Source organism: Panthera uncia (genome assembly GCF_023721935.1).
Source record: "Panthera uncia isolate 11264 chromosome A1 unlocalized genomic scaffold, Puncia_PCG_1.0 HiC_scaffold_16, whole genome shotgun sequence".
NCBI classification, from domain to species: domain Eukaryota; kingdom Metazoa; phylum Chordata; class Mammalia; order Carnivora; family Felidae; genus Panthera; species Panthera uncia.
Window position 1 is genome coordinate 14255208 of NW_026057576.1, and position 18874 is coordinate 14274081.

Consider the following 18874-nt stretch of genomic DNA (forward strand, 5'->3'; position numbering starts at 1 on the left):
AAAAAAAAAAAAAAAAAAAAAAAAAAAAAAAAAAAGAATGTTAACCTGTAATTGAGATGTGCCATAATTCTTGAGAATGTCAGTCTGTGAAGTACCGATATTTTTTATGAATGATTAAAATTGATCCCTGATTAGCTTCAAGCTGAAAATATCATTCTTCTGTAAGAATAAATTTAAGAATCTTATTAAACAGGCTGCTTATATTTTATTCTAAAATAAGCCTAACACTATAGCTAATAGGCTACATGCTTCATTCTTATTTTTAATAGAAATCCATATGCCTTATAGATAAATAGATTTGTGATCACGGGCTCTAATACTACAAATAAAGGTGGACACTTCTACTCTATATTAAGCTCCTCATTAACTGGTAAAACACATAAAGTACCCAGAGAGAAAAAAGTAAGACGAATAGTCGTATATCTTGCCAAACCCATCCAGATTTTGAGATATTACAACAACAAGGATCTAAGGGGGGAAAATCTAAAATACAGCAGAAGAAAAGCTAAACAAGACATTTTATTTTGGTTTAGTAATTAAATGTCAGCCCAAACTCAAAATATACAGTGTTTTAGGAAAGATAAAGGCTTAAATGCCTTACAAATGGGATAGTATGTTTATAGGACTCATTACTCTAAGAAAAACCACAGGTTCAAAAATATAAACATGCTCCACAAGGGTTTAAATAATTCATAAGTAATAAACTCATAACAGATCTTAGGGCAAGAAAGGGAATTCCAGAGACATTCCTAGCCTCTGAGGTCAGTATCACGAAAGGCAAAGATTTTACAAAGAAAACTGTCCATTTTTTAGGGAGGAACACAAAAGCTAGAACTCACTGTCTGCCCTGAATGGCATTTCTTCTATTCATCCACACAATCACTCACTCATACCCACAGCAAGGTACTGAATACTTGCTATTAGTCAAAATCTATACTAGATATTGGGAATAGCGGAACAAGAGCCAAGAAAAACAAATCCAGGTGTTTTCAAATGATCCTTTTTTTCTTTCCAAACAAATGTTTCTATAGCAAAATAGTAGAACCATATGGTAAATATACTATTTTGGCATGTCTATATATTTAATGCCTTCTTTCTTCCCTGCTGAGAAATCTTTAGCTGTGTTATTCAGAGCAAAGAAACCAGCAATAGGGAGAATCCACACGGTGAATATGTTCTCTCCCCCAATCTTCTACCTTTTAATAATTACAACTGGACATAAAACTTGTTCTTAAATAGAACTTTATTCTCATCCTGTTCAAAATGTAGCTTCAACACTGAGCAAATATGAAGCCTTTACCACAGAGGGACCTGGCTAGGTTCCCACTCTTGGAATGAGGAGAGAGATCAGCCACACTGATTTGTCCAGTGCTCTTGTAAAATGGCATGTATTTTTAGTTTATACAAAGTTTGGCATATATTGAATCTCAGGTGTAAAAGAAGGGGCTTCAACACACAAGCCAAGTAATTATAGACTTTTATAAGGAACATGAAGAGAAAAGACTTCTCCTCAGAGTTTTGTAAAAACAAGCCATATGGTCTTAGGTAAACCACTTCACCCTTAGTTGTTTGTAAAGTAGGGATGAAGAAACCTGTTCCACCTCCCCATAACACTGTTGTAAAAATGCTGAAATACTATAATAAATGCAATATTATGATGAGGTCCCAGCCAGGGGAATTCTATTCATAGGAGTCATTTTTTAAAGGTATATAATAAAATAGGTTTATCTTCAGAAGAAGGACAGTTCACAACATGTCTTGGAAATGAAATCCACTTTGAGGTAGCCTGCCTGGTTTGTCTAGGGTTCATACTCCCAGGAGAAAGCCAAAACAAATGAAGTAGATAATCTAAGAAACCCCAAGAGCTGTATCCGTCTCTCCACCTCTCTCTTTAACAAGGAACTCATTACTTTGACCTCTTCCCATTCCAACTTTTCTTGTCCCCTAACAGAATACACTTGCTACTTTTTATTCAGGGATAATATTGACTCTGAACATTCTCCTTTAGTCTTGAAAGGCCTGTCCAGTAATTATTACAAGTCCTTGTATATTCCAATATTATCTGCAATTACACTTTCTCTATCAAATCTTCTCGTAGAAGGGGAACGAAATTGTTTTGACCTAACCTTGTTTAAAAACATCCAGAATGGCTCAAAATCCTATGTAGTCAGGCAAGGAAGCACCTAACTCGCCCACCACCAGACTCCAGATCTCTAAAGTAGAGTGGGTCAAACAGAACCAGAACATCTATGGAGCTACAAGATGAAACAAAAATATTGGAGGTGATATTGATCTGGACTCTACGGATCCAAAGAGTTTTGAGGCTTTTCCACATTAGGACATCTCTTGAAGGAGACACTTTGAGTCCATCGCTAATATAACACAGAGCTAAGAGTGCTCACCTTAGTATCTGCCATAAAAATTAATGAACTCCAAAAAGATGTGTCATTTTCTTAAATTTTTTTTTTACATTTATTTATTTTTGAGAAACAGAGTGAGACAAAGCGTGAGTGGGGGAGGGGCAGAGAGAGAAGGAGACACAGAATCTGAAGCAGGCTCCAGGCTCTGAGCAAGCGGTCAGCACAGAGCCTGATGCGGGGCTCAAACCCACAAACTGTGAGATCATGACCTGAGCCGAAGTTGGATGCTCAACCGACTGAGCCACCCAGGCACCCCGGATGTGTCATTTTAAATGACATAGTTATTCAAAAGGAGTACCTATGGGATTAAGGTAAGTACTGTACCAAATAAATTTCTATGACCAATTAATTCTCACATTCACCCACATCACTTTTTTTGCTGTTGTTTTACCTTTTTTTAATGTTTATTTATTTTTGAGAGAAAGAGGGACAGAGTGCAAGTCAGGGAGGAGCAGGGAGAGGAGACACAGAATCGGAAGCAGGCTCCAGGCTCTGAGCTGTCAGCACAGAGCCTGACATGGGGCTCAAAAGACGGGAGTCGAAGGTGGACACTTAACTGACTGAGCCACCTACGCTCCCCCACATCAATTACTTTTTAAATTAAAATGATAATTCTTATAATAGTATGCCAAACTGGCAATAAAAACAATACTATGTATACCTATTCTTCCCATGAAAATATCTCTCATCTTAAAAATTAAAGCATAAACAGTACCATCTTTAAAGGTTTTTTTTTTTTTTATAGAAATGGCTTTTTAAAATTTTTTTTAATGTTTATTTATTTTTGAGACAGAGAGAGACAGAGCATGAATGGGGGAGAGTCAGAGAGAGGGAGACACAGAATCTGAAACAGGCTCCAGGCTCTGAGCTGTCAGCACAGAGCCCGAAGTGGGGCTCAAACCCACGGACCGCGAGATCATGACCTGAGCCGAAGTCAGCCGCTTAACCAACTGAGCCACCCAGGCGCCCCTAGAAATGGGTTTCTAAGGGCACTTGGGTGGCACAGTTGGTTAAGCATCTGACTCCTGATCTTGGCTCAGGTCATGATCTCACAGTTCATGAGTTCAAGCCCCATATCCGGCTCTGTGCTGATGGTGCAGAACCTGATGGTGCAGAACCTGCTTGGGATTTCCTCTCTCCTGTCTTCCCGTTCCCCACTTGTGCACACACACTCTCTCTCTCTCTCTCTCCCTCTCAAAAAAAAAAAAAAAAAAAAAAAACTTTAAAAAAATTTTAAAAATATAAACGTTTTTGAAGTTCACCTAATTAATTTGGCAGCTTCCAGCTCGTCAGCAGTTGGTAAAGAAGTCATCTTCAAGAAAACCATGTCAAATGGGCAATTCTCCAGAAGTGCTGCTGCCCCCTCCACATCTCTGATGGTTATGGAGACTTTTGCAATATGTGAAAAGGATTTCTGCGCAATATCAGCCAGGTACTGAACAGTGACATCTCCAACTAATAAGAGGTCTATTTTTGCCTGAAAGAGAAGGAAAAAAAGCAGAAGTACCACATAATTCATATCTGAGCACAGAGAAGGTGCCATGTATGAGAGGATAAAATAAAGGTGACAAATAATACCATGACTGACTATACAAGCAGACTGAATGGTCAACGATAAGCACCTCAGGGACAGGAACTAGTAGTTTCTTGTCCTCAGTACTTAGGGTAGTGAATAGATCTGATGGTCATGCTATTTTTTTAAGGTTTTTAAATGTTTATTTATTTTTGAGAGAGAGAAAGAGAGAGAGTGTGAGGAAGGGGCAGAGAGAGGGAGACACAGAATCTGAAGCAGGCTCCAGGCTCTGAACTGCCAGCACAGAGCCCGAAGCAGGGCTCAAACCTATGAACCATGAGATCATGACCTGAGCCAAAGTCCGAAGCTTAACCAACTGAGCCATCCAGGTGCCCCGAAGGTCATGCCATTTTTAAAAGTTCTGCCTACAAATAACTATTCTACTGTGATTTTCCTCCCAGTTTCTTTTTCATTCTAGGAACAATAGACAGGATTCTTAAGGCCCAGTTTCCCAATCACTCATCCTGCTGGAAAGTGTTTACTAATGAGAAAAAAACTGGTGATTCTCCTAAAGCACTTGTTTTAATGAAACACACATTCCAGAGAACAAAGTAAGATTTAAATTCCTAAATTCCAAGAGATACTCACAGTCTTTTCTGTAAATGGAATATACATGCCATTCAAACTTCATTATTTTAGAGCCAAAAAGCATCTTTCTTTCCTTTGGGGGTTATTTTCAAGCACATTCAATCAAGAAAAATATAATTTCCATCTTCACCTTTTATTTTCCTATGTTTTATTCTCTACAGCTATTGAACATAATCCACTAAAACTGTCAAAGAAGGGCGATGCTTAAATTAGTGGAAACAGCAGACACTTGGAAACGGCAGGCCACAGGTCTGCATGAGAAAACAGATTTGGGAGCTGACCAGAATTGAAGCCAAAAGAAGTGGGTGAAGGAGTTGGAAATACCTAGGAAGAGAAAGGCAGCTTAGGGCACCTGGGTGTCTCAGTCAGTTAAGCATCCGACCTTGGCTCAGGTCATGATCTCACCATTCGTGAGTTCAATCCCCACGTCGGGCTCTGCACGGACAGCGCGGAGCCTGGAACTTGCTTCAGATTCTGTGTCTTCCTCTCCCTCTCTGCCCTTCCCCAGCTCACGCTCTGTCTCTCTTGGTCTCTCAAGGATAAATAAATGTTAAAATAAATGTTAAAATAAATAAATAAATAAATAAATAAATAAATAAAGAGAGAGAGAGACAGAGACAGAGACAGAGACAGAGACAGAGAGAGAGAGAGAGAGAGAGAGAGAGAGAGATTGAGAGACACAGAGAAAGGCAGCTTGCCAAAGATACAACCCTTCAGAGCAGGATGCTCTTGAAGGTGGCCCACCATGGAGTATCCCCTCTGCTTCACCCAGTTTCCCAGGGGCTGCTGAAGGGAACTTAGGAGGTGCAAGAAACTAGTCAGGTTTAAAGTAAGTAAAACTTTGGCCCTTCTTATTTCTGCCTTCTAATTTTCTTCCTTCTGTTAAAAAAAGAAAAGAAAAAAGTGAGTCTTCTTTTATCCCTCTCTCATATCCTAATTTAATCTCCTCCTCAGAAGCAACCACTGTCAATGATTTTGTCTATATCCTTCCAGATGAATTTTTTTTTCTTTTTATTTTTTCCCTGTTTTTTTTTAAATTTTATTATTTTTTAAAAGTTACATCCAAATTAGTTAGCATATAGTGCAACAATGATTTCAGGAGTAGATTCCTTAGTGCCCCTTACCCATTTAGCCCATCCCCCCTCCCACAACCCCTCCAGTAACCCTCAGTTTGTTCTCCCTATTTATGAGTCTCTTCTGTTTTGTCCCCCTCCCTGTTTTTATATTATTTTTGTTTCCCTTCCCTCATGTTCATCTGTTTTGTCTCTCAAAGTCCTCATATGAGTGAAGTCATATGATTTTTGTCTTTCTCTGACTAATTTCACTTAGTATAATACCCTCCAGTTCCATCCATGTAGTTGCAAATGGCAAGATTTCATTCTTTTTGATTGCCGAGTAATACTCCATGGTATATATATACCACATCTTCTTTATCCATTCATCCATCAATGGACATTTGGGCTCTTTCCATACTTTGGCTACTGTTGATAGTGCTGCTATAAACATGGGGGTGCATGTGTCCCTTTGAAACAGCACATCTGTATCCCTTGGATACATGCCTAGTAGTGCAATTGCTGGGTGGTGGGGTAGTTCTATTTTTAGTTTTTTGAGAAGCCTCCATACTGTTTTCCAGAGTGGCTGCACCAGCTTGCATTCCCAACCTTCCAGATGAATTCTATGTTAATCATATAACACGTATATACCTTTTTTTCATAAAGGAGATATTTTTAAAAGTGAGTTTCTTTTCTCACTGTAGTTCAACAATTCCTCAGAAATTCCAGTTCACTGGGAACATTTTCACTTCCCAGGCTGTTAAAGATTTACTCTCTTAAATACACGTTTTCTATCATTTGTTGGGATCTGGAGTAGAAGGAGAACGTGTACTCATTTGTATCTTGATCCAATCTTCCTCATTTATGAGGACAGTAACTTATCAAACCATTGTTGTTATAATGCTATAATGAACATCTTTGTGTACATATGTATTTTTAGTCTCATTAAATTCAAAGTAAACCGTGGACAACTTATGACGGATCTAATATGAATAATGGACAGGACTGAATCAAAGAAATAAACAAGATTACTGTTTAAAAGAATGAAAAAGAAAAATGTGGCATGTACAAAGAATGGAATATTATTCAGCCTTAAAAAGGAACTGAATTCTGATACATGCTACAATGTGAGTGAACCTTGAAAACATTATGCTAAGTGAGAAAAGGCAGACAAAAAAGCAGAAATGTTGAATTATTTCATTTATATGATGTCCCTAAAATAGGTAAATTCAAAGAGACAGAATATAGAATAATGGTTACCACGGGCTGGGGGCAGGGGAAAATGAAGAGTTAGTGTTTAATGAAATACAGCATTGTTTTGAATGAGTTTTTAGAAGTTCTGAAAATGGGTAGTGGTAAAAGTTGCAAAGCGTCATAAATATACTTAATACCACTGTACACTTAGAAATGGTGAAAGTGGTAAATAGTATGTTATGTATATTATACCCCAATTTTAATAAAAAGGAATGAGGCGCTAATACATTCCACAATATGGGTGAAGCCTGAAAACTTTATGCTAAGTAAAAGGAGGCTATAAGAAAAGACCACGATTCTATTCACATGAAATGTCCAGAGTAGACAAATCCATAGAGACAAGTACTTTAGTGCTTACCGGGGGGGATACGGAGGTTGGAGTGACTGCTAATGGGTACAGAGTTTCTTTTTGGGATGAAGAAGATGTGCCAACACTTACTGTGGTGATGTTGGTCCAATTCCGTGAATAGCAACCCTGGAAGTGTATACTTTAAACGGGTGAATTGCATGGTTATGAATCATGTCTCAATAAAAGTTTATTTTTAGGGGCGCCTGGGTGGCTCAGTCGGTTAAGCGTCCGACTTCGGCCCAGGTCATGATCTCACGTCCGTGGGTTCAAGCCCCGCGTCGTCGGGCTCTGTGCTGACAGCTCGGAGCCTGGAGCCTGTTTCAGATTCTGTGTCTCCCTCTCTCTCTCTGACCCTCCCGCATTCATGCTCTGTCTCTGTCTCAAAAATAAATAAACATTAAAAAAAAAAAAAGTTTATTTTTAAAGGAAAATAAATGGAGGAATAAATACATCTTTGTACAAGTAAGTCTAAGTCCTAGTGCCAAAACTGTAAGATTAAAAGGTAATTTTTTGCTTTTGTTTCTCAACTTAGATACTGCCAAATTGTTCTTCCCAAAAGACAGAAAAATCCCCACGAGTGTACAGGAATACCATTTCCCCAATCCTTAATAAGACTATTTATTAATTTTCTTCATTTTTGCCAATATTGTGAGGAAAAAAACCCCAATCTTCCTTTTTGTTTGCGTTTTTCTGATTAACTGTGAAGTTGGGTATCTTTTCATTATCGTGGCAATTTCCACTTCTATTTATTGCATATTCTATTTATTATGCTTGTCTATTTATTATCTTTTTCTAGGTTCCTATCTGTTGTTTATCTTCTTCTTATTGCTCCATAGTTTATATATTCTGGATATGTTAACTACCTTTTTCTATTTGTCATGGCTTTTAACTTTGATTACAAGGTCTGTCACAAATAAATGTTTAATATTTAGTAACAGCCACCTACTGTTTCTTTATGGGCTTGGTGAATTTCATCTTGCTTTCAAAGCCATCTCTATTTACATTATTTTTTTTTTTTCAACGTTTTTTTAATTTATTTTTGGGACAGAGAGAGACAGAGCATGAACGGGGGAGGGGCAGAGAGAGAGGGAGACACAGAATCGGAAACAGGCTCCAGGCTCCGAGCCATCAGCCCAGAGCCTGACGCGGGGCTCGAACTCACAGACCGCGAGATCGTGACCTGGCTGAAGTCGGACGCTTAACCGACTGCGCCACCCAGGCGCCCCCATCTCTATTTACATTATTAAAATATGTTTTCATAGTGTGTTCTAATACCTCTATGGTGTTTTTTTTTTTTCGCATTTTGCTTTTTATCTCATATGGAATTTATTTGGTGATGTATCTAATTTCATCTCTTTCAAATGCAGGGCTAATTACCCAAGTAGCCTTACTGAATAGAGTAACCTTCTCCCAGTATTTTCAAATGCCACCTTTATATATATGCATGTACAATTTTCTGGGCTTCATTCTGACCCACTGATCTATTTGCCTATTCCTAATTAATACGACACTAATTGCTAGCTTTTTATATCTTTTATATTTGATAGAGCTTATCGTTCCCTCCTTGCTATCCTTCAATTTGGTTCTTAGATATTTCCCACAATTTCTCCTCCAACAGAATTTTAGCATCAGGTTGTCAAGTTCCATAAAGAAGCCTGTTAAAATGTTGATTGTGGCTGCATTTACTTTACAGATTAATTAGGGAATATCATTCCAGTATTAAATCTCCCTATTTAGGAAGTAGGACTTAGAGAACTCAGGTCTTTTTTAAATGTAACCTTCATACAGATTCTGCACATGTCCTCATGTTTATTGCTAGATATTTGAAAGTTGAGGAGTCATTGTAAAGGGGATAGCTTTTCTCACTGTATTTTCTGATTGATTATAGATAACACAGACAGAGCTACTGACTTCTGTATGAGGAATCTGCTTCAAGAAACTCATGGTACTCTCTCTTCAGTTTCAATATACTTTAGTTGATTCTTCTGAATTTTCTAGGAATATAAATAATCATTCAGTTTTCAAAAATGACATTTTTGTCTCTACACCCAGAATTTATGCTTTTTATTCACTGATCTTAAAGCACTGGCTAGAAATCCAAAACAATGGTGAATATAAGGAGTAACAATGGGTATTCTTACTTTGTTCCTGAGTTTAGTGGGAATATTTGAAATGTTTTTACCACTAAATATGATGCAGAAGGTTTTTGGTCACTACCCTCTACCAAGTTAAAGAAGTTTCTTTCTACTTGGAGGATAAGAATTTTAAATCAGAAATGGGTGCTGAAATTTATTAAATATTTTAATATCAACATGATCATATTTTTTCTCCTTTATTCTGTTAGGTGGTGAATTACATTAACAGATTTCCTAATGACAAGCCATCATCGCCTTGCTGGGATAAACCTATACATAATGTGTAATAGACTAAATTCATTCGTATTATTTTAAATTTTTCCATCTATATTCATGAGCAAAATAGGATACGATTTTGTTTCATTATATTGTCTTATCTGGGTTGGGTATCATCAGGATTATGCCAGCTTTGAAGAGTAAAACAGAAAGCTTCAATATTATTTTATGGTCTTGAATATTTTATAAAACCGAATTATCTGCTTCTTGAAATTTAGGTAAACAGCATGTCTGCAGAATCTGGGCCTGAGGCCATTTAGAGAGATGGGTTTTAGAGTATCTTTTACAGTTCCTTAATGACTACCAGTAAATTTAAATTTTCTCCCTTAAGTGAATTTTGTTCATATATTTTTTTAATTCTATTTTATCTATCTTTTCAAATGTATTAATTTTTAAATGTATATAATGCTTACTATTTGTGTTGAGTTATTCTTGCTAACTGGAAATTAATATATAATAAATCTTTTCTATCTTCTTTTTTATGGTAATGCTTAGAGACTATAGAACTGCGTGGTCCAAATGATAGCCACATGTGGCAATTTATTTACACTTATGTTAACTAAAATTAAAGTTTGAAACTCACTTCAGTTACACTAGCCTCATTTCAAGTGCTCCATATCTATGTATGACAAATGGCTGCCATATCAGACATAGAATATTGTCATCACTGCATAAAGTGCTTTTGGATGGCACAGTCCTCCAAGTGGCATTCTACTGTACCCCACAGATTTTCATGTATATTACGTTTGTGTTCATTCATTGCTAGTATGTAATTTCACTTTATACTTCCATTTTAACCTAGGAGTTGCATTAAACATCTATATAAAAATGTTTTTAATTTTCAAGATTATGATATTTTTGGTTTTGGTTCTTAATTTTTTTGTCTATTGACAAAATTTCTTCTTTCAGTGCATTGTCAACAGTGAATGTATCCTGCATGACTACTTCTTAGAATTTATTTTCTTTGTGGCGTAATACATAGTCATTTTTTGTTAATGTTCCATGGATACTTGAAAATAATGTGTATTTTCTGCTGGGCACAGAACTTGTTAACTGTTTTCTTTCTTACTTTAGGTCTACTTGAAGTTTCAGCTTATGGCATGTATCAACATCTCTCCTTTCTAATTATGGTTTGTGAATTTATCAATTTCTCCAACTATAGACTCTAATTTGGGGTTAGATATATAAAGATTCATGATAATTATATTCACATAAAACATAATATTTAATATATATTAAATAACACGTTATATAGCATATTTTAAATACTATATCAAGAATATCATATATTGATAATTATGTCTGTTATATGGACAGAAAACTATATATATGAAATATTCTTTGTCCTTTTTAATGTTTTTTACTTGAAATTTTTTTCTGGTATACAGTAGTTTTTCATATCTCTTTATTTTGAGCTTTTCTATATATCATTTTGATTTTGTGTGAATTTTGTAAATAGAATATATCTGAATTTTTAGGTTTCTTTTCACGATATGTGACTTTAGTTTTAATATAGGAATTTAATTAATTTCATTAATGGCATTAACTAATGTACATTAATATCAAGTAATAACATTAATTGTGAAACATTTATAACTTAACCTAAAGTGGTCTTATTCCCTTCATTTGTTATTTCACATTTCCTATCCATAGTAATTTTGTTTATTTTTCCTTATGCCTTCTGTTAGGCTGATGGAATTTTCCTTTTTCCCCTCCTGCTGTTCCTACATTACTTTGGGAGTTAAGGCCCTTATTTCTATTACTTAATAGTGGCATTTGGGCCCACAATTCAATGCCAGTTTTACCTGGTAAATACTTCTTTTTTTTTTTTTTTTAAACATTTATTTATTTTTGAGACAGGGAGAGACAGCATGAACGGGGGAGGGTCAGAGAGAGAGGGAGACACAGAATCTGAAACAGGCTCCAGGCTGTCAGCACAGAGCCTGACGCGGGGCTCGAACTCACGGACTGCGAGATCGTGACCTGAGCTGAAGTCGGACACTTAACCGACTGAGCCACCCAGGCGCCCCTACCTGGTAAATACTTCCAAGGTCAAAATCCCCTGCCTCTGAACCTTGAAGCTATTGGTCCATTTTCTTCTGGCATCCAGTTGTTAATAAAAATAAGCTGCTTTGCTTTCCTTTCAGTGCTTTTCTCATTATGCTGTGGGTTCTGATAGTTTGGGAGAATGTGTCTGGATATAGATCTTATTCATCCTACCTGGCACTCAGTGGATCTTTGGCTTTGGAAGTTTCCTTCTGTTTCTCTATTTCCTCCTGTCTTCATCTCTCCTAGATGCAGGACATCCACAATTGATCCTTCATGGCTCAGCTTCTCTCAGAGACAGTCCCTTAACTTTATTTTTCATATCACCAGCTCAGTCTTAAGTCCTTGCAAAGATTGTTATAATTTCAGTTCGTTTAATGTGAATTGCTCCCTTCTAAGATTTTTCATTTTTGGTAATTCTTCATATCCTGCTATTTTTAGGATGTGATATCCTCACTGAGAATACAAATTAGAATTTTAAGTTTGTTATATCCCCTTACTAACTTGTCTCTGGAATAGTTGTGTCCAGTGGCTGCATTTGTGTCTAGTTCTGTTAATGTCTGGAGATCCTTGGTTATTTGAACATAAATATGAATCAAGGACTAAGTCAATGTGTATAAGTAATCTCAGCGGCTGCCTCCTTTGAAGGGACAACTGACTGGGGTTTGGCGTAAGTGGGCAGGACAGTGGAAGCAAGGCTGGAGAGCAGAGAGAGCAGACCAGCTAATTGTCAAAATAATAATAATGGCAGGCATTACTCTGAAGGCCAAGCAACAATAGTTTATTTCCCTCCTGGGCAGAGCTGCCTCCTCGTCAGTTATAAAGATCTGGAAATGACCAACACCAGGAACCCGGGGGCCATATGTCGTCCATTCTCTTTAGGATGAAGTAGGTGTGAACTGGGAGAGTCAAGGGGTAAAGAAATGCAGAGGCCCACGTGGCCCAGGTGCTCTGCATACAGCTAATTTATCACCAGGTGAGCACCCTCTGGTCAACTTTCATCTGTTTCTTCTAACATTCAGCCAGAGCTACTGTTAGTACTGTTTTTGCCTTTGCCCTTCTTCTTTAGGTCTTTTAAGCTGTGGTTTTTCTACTTTTCTTTTAGTGGCAATTTCATTCCATCTGCTTTCTAAGTTTCAAGTTTTCCTGTGGTTTTTTTTCTTCATGGTCAGAGACAAGCTGCTTTGTTCAAACCAAGATCCCAAGAAGGACTATGCATTACATTTGGTTAGGTTACTCTTGGACCTCTAATTTGGAATACCTGCTCCCTGCTCCCCCTGCCACACACACACCTTTTTTTCCCCCCATGATTTTTTCTTGCTGAAGGTATCAGCACATGTTTAAGTATCTCCTGCTCTGGGTCAGGGTCAGACCAGGAAGTTGACATGTGCACTCCATTCCTCATCAGGAGTCAATCGGATTTACCTGCCCCACCCTGTTTCAAACAGGATAAGAATTCAAACTCTTTAGCACAGCCTTTCAATAGCTTAATATCAACCCATGTCACCACCTTATTTCTTTCCACTGCCCTCAAATGCCCTATGATCTAAGAAGACAGCAAAACACTTTCAAATGAGCTTTGAAATTTGGAATTTCTACAGTAGAAAATATCACGACCCTTTAGTGCGTTTCCTTTTCATTTTATAAACATCTCGCATTTCCAATAGCGCTTTAGGAGCAACGTGGGACTCAAAAAAAACCACCGTGATGCTTTTGTGTGTGGATTGTTTGTGAAGCTCCATGGTAGCACAGGATTACTTCCATCAATATATTCCCTTGTGAACAAAATGCCAAGAATTGAAATGCTCATTAACAAGTGGTCACAAAAGGATTATAGTTTTGTTTTTTAATTCACCTGGTTAACTAAACCTATGAACGTCCAAAACTAATCATTTAATTAACCTTCCAAACTGAGATACTTTTGAGAATGAAAGGGGGAGCTAATAATAATTACACTAAAATAACACATATAAAACAAGGTGTCCTGGGCTATGAATAACTTGTAAAGCTTTCTACCAAGATTTATTTTCTCTTTCCTTTAAAACACCCACCACTTTGCATCTGCTTAAGTTTGACTGATATCTATTTATTCTCTCCACAGATGTTTTTTGAGCCCTTACTACAAGGCAGATGCTGTACTGGGAACGCAAAGTGGACAGAGAGGGTCCTGCCTTCATGGGGCTGACATTCTAGTAATCCTTTTTTTCTGCTACTAAGAATAGCTTTCATTCTTTGGAGCACAGGAAGAATGCGTCTCAGTTCCACCAAAGCTACTACTGATTCTCTTTAAACAGCTGGATGCAGTGTGGGAAGAGGGCAAAGGCTTTCCATGCACATAGACCAGGGTCTGTCGCCTAGGTCAGCCACTTACTAGTGGTTTTGAGTAAGATACTAGTGATCCTCATCTGGGAGTTGAAAATACTTAAATCCTGACTGTTATAGGAAGAAATGTTGGTACGATGCCCTGTAGGTGGTATTGCCATGTTTTCTCAATAATATCAAACCTGAGCAGAGACAACATCAAATCAATATGATGGAGAAGGGAAGAAGTAGAAGGGGAAAAGAAAATGTGTCTGAAGACAGCCCTAAATCAAATGGGTCTTTGCATTACTTTAGCCATAGAGAAGGGGAAACAGGGCCCACAGTAAATAAAAGGTAAGCCTTGAATAACAAAAACCAGCTGCTAACTTAAACCCTTTCCTACTAGCTCTGATGCTTCTGACTGCAATATTCCCTGCTGAGGCTCAGTGTCCAACTCCCCCAGAATCTCTCAGTTAGTATTATGGAGAAGTCAAGAGTAAGCTCTGAAGGGCAGGACACAGGTACTGGAGAGAAATCTGAGAGGAAGTAGGAAAAATCCAGAAAGGGATGAGAAGGTGCAGTACCAGTAACAGGCTGTTTTGCACAGGAGTCTATAGTTCTGTGTCATGGTGCAAGGCATTTCACAGAGTAACAGCAGCTCTGGAGGGGTGCCTGGGTGGCTCAGTAGGTTCAGCATCCGACTTTGGCTCAGGCCATGATCTCATGGTACATGAGTTAGAGCCTCCCATCAGGCTCTGCACTGACAGAATCCCAGTGTCTGGGATTCTCTCTCCTTCTCACTCTGCCCCTCCTACCCTCCCCACTCACTCTCTCTCTCTCTCTCAAAATAAATAAACTTAAAAAAAAAAAAAAAAAGCAGCTGTAGAAAGAAGGGACTTGCTCTCCTGCCAAAGGCTTCCTCCTCTGCCCTACAAAATCAATGCCATAGCACACGTGGAATGTTAATAATCAGACAAATTAGAACACTGCCCTAGTCCACTATCCCAAGGTAACTCAAATTAACTGAATAGCTTCTAATCAACTTAAATCTGAATATTCATTAAGTTAAAAATATCTTGTTGGCAATATAATATGAACACAGGTGATGAGAAAAATCCACTGATAGCAATAATAAAAGGGAAATGAACAAAACTTTCTAGTATATTCTGCTTTGGGAAACTGCCTTTTCTAGTATATCCAAGATTTTCACCTGAGTATCACAACTTCAACAGATGCTTAACTTCGTGTGGTGGGATTTTTTTTTTTCTATTTGAATTGATTACTGCACCTTTTATTTAAAAAAAAAAAAAAAGGAATACATATTCATTGGGAAAGATAGGAAAAAAATTTTTAAAGCCTAACGAGGAAATAAAAAGCATTTGTAATTTCACACTTGGGGATAAATACTACTAACACCTTGGTGTAGATCTCTGAAGTGTGGGCAGTTTTTAGATTTCGACATCATCATCACCACTGGTCTTTATCCACTCAGTTTGATTTCTAAATCACAGTACCACTCAGGGCACTCTAGTCTCTACAATGTTGAAAACACTGGATTTCCATTTGCAATGTGCGGCAGGCTAAACCCTTAATTAGTAACAGCAGGTGCTGAAGTGCTTAAAGCAAATCACTCCTACATTTTAGTGAGTTGTTATTTATGTCACTCTTATCGCCAGGAGCAGTGCTGACAATCAGCAGCAGCTGCATGGGCCAACGCTCTCACAGGGCAATGGTTGGCCTCGAGTTTCCCCAAGAGTCAAGGGATTTAAACAGCTCTATCTGGAGAAACTGATCAAGCTGCTCTTCAAATGCAAACAAAAGATTCAGTTGGGGCTTCAGACTTTCTTAAGGGTAGGAAGCCGAGATTGTTCATGCACTACTAGATAATCAGATATTTCACTCAGAGTTCCATTTCGTGTAGCTTTGCCTAATCCCGCACCTTAAAATACTATTTTTCCTTTGAGTTTAAAGAGGTGCCTCCATTCTGAAATAATTAAGAAAACCTATTAAACCGGTCCACTTCAAAGTGGTAATTTCAGAAAGCTTGTGCTTAAAGCAGAGGAGATTTAAGTATGCAGAACATTCTAAGGGCTAAAAAACTTCAGGCAGCCCAAGAGGCTCGCCTCTCCTATTTCTCTACCAAGATACGTCAAATAAGAAAGCCAACACCAGCTTGCCTTGCTCTCTGGGGTGGGGGAGGTTTTATGCCTTCCTTCTAGAAAGCTTATCATCACCTTTCATTTTCTATCTACAACAGTCACGGAAATGATCCTGTGCTTCTTTCTGCTAAGGGGAAGATAAATCAGGTGCCTTCAAAAGAGGCCAGCGGGCTTTTTGAGTCCCCTGGAGGTGGGAGGACGTGTGAACAGCACAGATGCCTTTTCCCGCCAACGGCTTTGGTTTCCAGGCACAACTGCCTGTTTGGGTGGAAGCCCGAGGAAGGACGTGCGAGGACTTTTTGGACCCCGTGCCCGTAAGCAAACTGAAAAAAGCCTGCCAAGCTGTGCGGAGACAAGAATGCTCAAAATAAATTTCCCCATGTTAAATAAACTTCCCCGCATTCAAAGTAAAACCAAAGTTGTCGTCATTCACATTCTGTGCAGACACCTACTAGGTTTCGCTCCCGGCTAACCCTCCGAGCGGTCGGCTAGAAAAGCGGAGTTTGGCCGGTGCCGAGGGCCACAGAGGCAGGCCTGTGGAAAACAGCTCAGTTCGGCCTCCCGCCCTGGGCGACTCCGTCCGGGCGGGACCCCCCCCCACCCACGCCCTCGGACGCCGGCTCGCGCCCCTGGAAGTGGCCCTCCCGGCGCCGCGCTCCTCCGGCGTCCCCTGAATGAGAGATGCCTGTGCGGGCCTAGGGGGCCACCCGGCCCAGGGCCCGCGCGCGGTGATCAACGCAGCTGCCGCCCCTTCCTCCTCCTCTGCCTCTTACCTGGCCAGAGACTCGGCCGCGCTCCGGGCGGGTAATTGAGGCCGCCATGGCCTGTTGCCCACGTGCCGGGTCCTGGGGCAGCCTCACCGCAGGAGGAGCTCGGCCGAGCCGCCGCGTCCCGGACGCCGGCTCGGGCCGCGCTGATGGGTCTCGCGGCCCGCAGCTGTGGGCGCGCACGCCCCAGGCCCGCCTTAAAGTGGCCATGACGCCCGGGGCCGTGCACCTGGGGGTGCTGCAGCCTGCTCCAAGGGGCCCCGCGGGACCTGGGCTGGGGGAGGGGCTCCCGGGGGCTGCCGGGAGGGGCTGCCCGGGGTGCCCTTGGTGGCACGCTGCCCACCCACAGTCCCGGCCCCGGTCCCCGTCCCACGCTCAGGGAGGTCACGGCCCCAGGCCTTAGTAGAACTGCCAGGAGAAGGCGGAAGCACTGCCTCGCCTCAGGCTGCTCTAAAAATCTTTAGGGTATCTTTTGGATCAGCAAGCGGTTTTTTGGTTTTTTTCCCTAGACAAACATGTAGAAGCTAGAGAAGGCGAGTGCTGTTATGGCGTTTTCGTTCCAAAGAAATTAAATATTTTAGAAGTATTTCATTTTGTCCGGTGACTCAGCCTTGTCCCCATTTTCTCAACTGAGAAACTTGGACAATTAGAAAGTCTTCTGGTAGCTGCTGTGTAACTCACTTCATTCAGCCTTGGCTGGACGTTTTATTTAGATCTGTTGAGTGCCAGGAGCTGTAGGGGATCCTTTCTCTTATTGTCTTTACTATTGTTCCTGATTTTTCCATTGCTAGAAATTGGGGTTGGGGGCGGGGCGCCAGGACGGCAGGAGAGTGAGGGAGAAGATGGTATCTGGTAATTGTCACTTTAGTAGATTTCCCTAGATTCTTGATCTCACTTAACATATAATACAAACGTGCTCCACTTGAATTATCAGTGCCTGCTTTCTTGGGCAAGCTTTGATTTCCTGAGCAGGTCCTGCAGTGCTCTGAAGCCCTAATTTTGACCAGGAGAGGGTGTCAAAAATATTGCTGTGATGCTCTGATTTTGATGGGAAGAAAAGGCGCAGATAAATTTCTGATGAAATCATTCTGCAATGTTTTGGGAAGTAAATGTTCACATTTTAATAGTTATGATTTTGGCTCTTTATCGCTTTTCCAGTTAATCAGGAACTGAGTGTCTAGATAAACATCTCTGAGGCACTTTGCTAACCCATATTGGACCAAGGTGAAGCCAAGCCCAAGCCCTGGGTGGGTGTGAACTGAGACAGCTTTGAGCATTTCCCCTCTCTATGGTAATCAGGGCACTGCTCCAGGGGTCTAGATAAGCAAATCTGATTCTAATACTAACAAAGACATTGTTGGAACTGACACAGACTCATTGTTTTTAAATTTGAGGGGACAATGCCCCTAAGTTTATGTGAGAGGAAGAAATCAACCCTCCAATTATGTGTTGGAGGAAGCAATAAAAAATAATAAATTTCTCCAGGATCCGTATTATAAGATCATCACAAGTTCCCTAAGAATTAATTTGAGATATTTTAATAGTTTCAAATCTAAAAGAAAGACAAAAACAAGCTTACTTTATAAGTGAGCAGGTATCTACTTGAAAACAACTGAGGGTGATTTTGACCCCCAAGGGATATTTGCCAATGTCTGGAGACATTTTTTTGGTCATCACAACCGGCTTCTAATGGGCAGGAGTCAGGGATGCTTGCTGCTAAACATTCTGCAATGCACAAGGACAGCCTCCTATAACAGAATTATCTGGCCCAAAATGTTCTGAGTGCTGAGGTTGAGAAACTACTCTAAACCTTCTAAGTTATAACATAGAATGCAAACCATGTAATTTTTTGTCACCTTTAACATTCTTGAATCATACTCCTATTACTGGGCAGAAAAATGGGCAGATGGATGCTCTCTGTGGTTCCCCAAAATAACAATATGCTACTTATACT

At 39.6% G+C, this 18874-nt stretch overlaps 1 protein-coding gene across 2 annotated transcripts in view; it reads right to left on the reverse strand.

The window, feature by feature from the left end:
- SOHLH2 (spermatogenesis and oogenesis specific basic helix-loop-helix 2) overlaps nt 1-17170 on the reverse strand; it is a 54810-nt gene extending 37640 nt beyond the window's left edge. Inside the window, exons 1-2 of one of the 2 annotated variants that reach the window (XM_049646806.1) lie at nt 16927-17169; nt 3683-3897 (exon numbers count right to left, since the gene is read on the reverse strand). In XM_049646806.1, the coding sequence (XP_049502763.1) occupies nt 3683-3897; nt 16927-17130 (419 nt within the window). In that variant the 5' untranslated portion in view covers nt 17131-17169. Of the gene's footprint in view, nt 1-3682; nt 3898-16926 lie in introns of both variants that reach the window. The other variant, XM_049646807.1, reaches the window with a different exon arrangement.
- Between the last annotated feature and the right edge of the window lie 1704 nt (nt 17171-18874).